Source organism: Fulmarus glacialis, unplaced genomic scaffold (assembly GCF_000690835.1).
Source record: "Fulmarus glacialis isolate BGI_N327 unplaced genomic scaffold, ASM69083v1 scaffold23566, whole genome shotgun sequence".
Classification (NCBI taxonomy): domain Eukaryota; kingdom Metazoa; phylum Chordata; class Aves; order Procellariiformes; family Procellariidae; genus Fulmarus; species Fulmarus glacialis.
The window spans coordinates 22801-27278 of record NW_009219091.1 but is presented as its reverse complement, the minus strand read 5'-3'; the positions used below and the strand labels follow the sequence as shown (position 1 = coordinate 27278).

Below are 4478 nucleotides of genomic sequence, written 5' to 3'. Positions count from 1 at the left end.
GACTTTTTGAAATAGCTGGTGATACTCGGCAAGCAAAGGTGCAGTGGTACGCCATGAGACCTCTTGTGCTGATCGAGGTGATTAGAGAAGTCAGAGAGCAGAGGAGGTATCCTTACAGACACGAAGCAAGCAGAGCATCTCGTGCCCACTCCACCGCAGGTCTCCTCACTCTGGTCTGAGGCTGAAATTCAACATTTTCTCTAACTGGGCCTCTGTTCGACAGGTGAAGCAGATCATGGAAGAGGCGGTGACGAGGAAGTTTGTGCATGAGGACAGCAGCCACATCATCTCCTTCTGTGGTGAGTCTCTGGTGGTGGGATGTTGACATGAACTGGGGGCTGGAGCACCCTCTTCACGTTGGGCTCTCCCTGCCCGGCATCGGGGCGGTGGTACGCGTGTTTCCTGGGGGCACGCTCCAGCCCTGGGGCGTTGTGCTGGGGCTGGGGAGGTTGGTAGTGCCAGAGGATGAGTCGTTCTGGCAGCGGTCTGAGTCCCTGAGGCCTTCGCTCTGTGCTTAAAGTATATTGAGACGTGTCAAAAGAGGGAGGGATGTTGGCAGTGTATACAGTCACTTCAGAAATGCTAGAAATAATCTTTTATTTTTAATTCCCTTGAGAATTGATTAAACAGAAAGTCTGTCAAGTCCAAATATTTCTTTGCTATTACGGAATAGGAATTTATGGAAAGGAGTCTTCAGTCTGCCTGCGTGCAGGAGCAGAGAGGCTGGAGGCTGCTAAAGAATTTTAAATGGAGTTTGTGGAAGATCTGCTCTGATACTGCGCTGGTTTCAGGCTTGTTTTCTGGCAGCTGTACTTTTCGCTTAACCTGCTTTTTTCACCTTTTTTTTTTTTACTGGTGTGACAATTTTGTAAATGTGGAAGTGTTTCAGAATGGATCCATCAAAATCTTGGCAAAACATTTTCTAAAAACCCCCCTGAAGAGCTGTTGGCTTTTGTCTGCAATAGGTGCCGGGGGGACTCTGGACAAGGACTGTGGAGCAGGAGAGAAGGAGTATTTGTATCTCAAAGGTAGTGTGGAGCAGGAGAGAGCAGCTTTGTTCCTGGTGGAATGTGTCACGAGTTTGAGGCCAGGTCTCAGCACCCTGCCCGGTGCAGAGCTCAGCAGGCCAGCGCATCCCGGGAGGCACATTTGGGGCAGCCCACCAGCTCCCGCGGAGCGGCACGGTTTATGGCAGCCCAAACTGCGACTGCGATGCGGTAACGCACAGCCTGGCGAGCTCGCTTGGCGGCGGTGCCCAGGCTCCTCTCGGCAGCTGCTCTGCACTGGAGAAGGTTTCTGGGTGCTGGACCAGCCCACAGAGCGGTGCTGATGGCCCAACACGTTGGTTCCCCATCTCTTCTCTGACAGATGAAGACAGAATTTCACCCTTTAATAAGATCACTGCTGATCATCAAAGGAGACTTGGCAATCAAGGTGGCAAAATTAGATTGTTTCTGTTCTTTTGGCCCTTCTGTGCAGCTTCGGTCACCCATTCAAACTGGAGAATAAGCGTCTGCCTTGGTCACAGTTAATGCCTGAGGCAAAGCAGCTTCTTCAGCAGTTTCAGTTGACCAGTCCGCCAAGTGCTGCCAGGGTCAGCGTTTGCAAAAGTGGGGAGACCTGGCTGCTGGGCTGGGGGGTGTTTGAATTTCAAACCTAGGCAGAAACCAATTAGTCTATTGATAGCAGGGCAAGCACTTCAGGCTATCGGATGAGTGAGGTGGTTGTAGCCCAGGAGCCCTTTGTGCTAGGTGCTCCATGGATAAGAAAGTTTCTCAACCCCTTGGGAGTGCAGGTGGGATGGAGCTGGAGCCAGATGGGGGGCTTCAAGGAAACAAAAGGACAGCATTAATCAGACACGTGAGCTGTGGTTTCTGTGCCCCTGTCAGTGTCAAGTGTTTACCCACTCACCCAGAGCTCGAGAGCGTGCTTTGGCAAGGCGCCTGGGGCCCTCCATCTGCCTCTGTCTCCTCACTAGCAGCTTTCTGAGAGACAGACACTGGTTTTGGGAGATACCAGTGACCGCTATGGAAGAAGAGTAAGTCCCCTGCTGTCCTCCAGGTTGGCAGTAGGCTTGCACCTCGGTCGTTTTCCCAGGTGCCTTTGGGTTTTTAATCTGTTTATAGCCCCTTCCCTTGGCAGTGTTACACATAACAGAGCAGCAATCAGCATTGCAACGGGCCGTTCTGCCAGACACAGTGGTTCTCCCTCCAGGTGCTGTTGGGGCAGTGTAGATGCAAAAGCTGTTGCTGTTGGTCACTGACGGCACTGGGCAAATAGTGGAGGTAGTTTGCTGAGGGCTAGAGATTGTGCTGAGTGTCTTACCCTGTTGTGCTTCCCCACTTGCATGTGTGAGATGAGGCTCCATCCACCAAAGTCTGTGGAATTGCCCTCTTTGGGATGCTCCCTGAATTTTGCAAGACAAAGTTCCTACACTGGACTCATGATGGAAGCGGTTAGAGTTCCCTCTGCCCACTTACTCCCAGGGCAGGATGTCTTGTCCTGGAGCGCAGCATCTGTCCCTGCTTGGAAGGGGCTTTTGGGGAGCGCGGTGTGCGTGCCTGTGCCCCTGCATGGGTAGAGATCCCATCTGCAAGGTGGGTGCTGCCCTTTCTCCTGGCTCAGTCTGATCTCACACACTCACTGGCCACCACCGCTGCCGAGGAAGCCGTGCCTCCCCTGCCCTTTAGCAGGGTGAGGTGCTTGCCTGCTGCCCTCTCCGTTTCACGTATTTCTACTGAGAAGACGGAGAGAGGAGGCATCATCGTAGCTCTGCTGGAAGAAGCTGTGCTCCCTCTCTGCCCAATCACCAATTTTGTAGCCCTGGCACCCGTGCTATTCGCCATGTGCCAGGTCTCCCTGCTCCCGGCTGCCGCGGTAGTGTCTATGGCAACATGCGGGGTGATGGCTGAGCAGGCAGGCTGCGGTGCCGGCGGCTGCAGAGCCGGAGTCTGGGCCCAGCTCTGCCATGTTGTGGGCTCCCTTGGCCTGAGCCTTCCTAACAGCCACGTCCTTCCCGCTCAGCGCAGTCCCGAAGGTCCTTGGGGAGTCCCTCGGGGCACCGCTGGGCAGAGCCTGGGCACTGCAACGTGCCTGGGTGCTCCTGGAGCAGATCTCGGGCACTTCCTTGTCCCGTGCTGCCATGCGATGGTGAACCCCTGAGACCAGGAGCCTTCCCAGGCGCTGCAAAGCACTTAGATGGCCGATAGGCAGTGAGGCCTCTGGCAGAGGCGACCTGTATTCCTTTCTGCAGGGCACGGAGCTGCTGACAAACCTTCCCTGCTTTCTGCAAAGGAGGAGTGTTAAGGGAGGGAGGCAGGCTGTCCCCTGCAAGTGGTACGGCTGAAAGAGCCTTGGGAGAGACCTCTGGGAAAGCTACCTGCTGGCTTGCTGTTTGCTGCCACCTCCCCTCCCCAGGTGACAGCTAGACATCCCTGCGGTCCCTGCTCAAAGCCCAGCATAGCTGCAAGGGGAAGCATTGCTCCTGCAAACCGAGGAGCCCGAGCAAGCGCAGCCAGGCTCTGCTGCAGGGCGTCTGCTCGGCACTGCTACTGCCAGGGATTTGAGATGGGGATGTGGACCATGCAGGGCCCTTGGCCGAGCAGGTTTCTTTAAAGGGCAAAGCAAGAAACTCCCCTGTCGTCCTGCGGCTCAGCCCTGGGACGGAAGCTGCCAGGGAACCTCTCTGCTGCTCTACTCCGACACCACGAGCCCTAGCTTCCAGGTAAGGGGGTGGCAGCCTGTGCCCATCTGGAGCCTGATCTGCTTGCTGTGCCTGTCGCTCTCAGCAGAGATGTTTGCTGAGTTACAGTCAGCTGCCTTTCCAGCACGCCCAGGCTGGGGCCATGTGGCTGCTGCTGAGCAAATGCTGCAGGCAGCGTGTGGAGGGGCAGCGGCACTCCTCAATTTCCAAATAGCTGAAGGGCAGCTTGCTAATTTGGAGGCTGGGAAGAAGATGACAGAAGTGATGACAACTAGCTTTTGAAGAAGTTGCTCCGAGAAGGCTCGTGCAGCACTGTCGCCACTGAATAAGACTGTAGCATCCACAGACATAGGCACAAAAAAAGAAAGAGAAGGGAGCTGTGAGGTCTCCTTTTCTGCTTTGGAGAGCAAAGAGGCTGCCTTCTTCCCTTTCTCCTGGGCCCTCGCATAAAAGACGTGCAGGTGCTTGTTTCAGGCCTGTGTGCTTTTGTGTGCTCTTGACCGAATGGCATCGAAAGAGCAGAACAGACTTCAAGGTGTGACTCATTCTCTGCTTTTCTGTGCAGCACGAGGCTTCGCAGCCTGGAATTATTTATAGCCTCCTGCGACACGGAGCTGAGGCATCCAGGCACGAAGGGCTCGTTGGTTCCTTCTGGCTTCTTAATGATGCCACTGTACTTTCACTGGCTGCTGGTGTCTACACCTTCTGGTCTGTCTGCTGTTGCTCTCTCATTTGAATGGTGTGTGCACCTTCCTCGGTGCTGTGGCTCTCCGGA

The 4478-nt window shown here is 54.9% G+C and overlaps 1 protein-coding gene across 1 annotated transcript in view; it reads left to right on the top strand.

The window, feature by feature from the left end:
* Positions 1 to 223: 223 nt before the first annotated feature.
* SGSM1 (small G protein signaling modulator 1) overlaps positions 224 to 4478 on the top strand; it is a gene marked incomplete at both ends in the record, with an annotated part of 26711 nt that continues 22456 nt past the window's right edge. Inside the window, one exon of the mRNA XM_009580255.1 lies at positions 224 to 299. Coding sequence (XP_009578550.1) covers positions 224 to 299 — 76 coding nt within the window. The remainder of the gene's footprint in view (positions 300 to 4478) is intronic.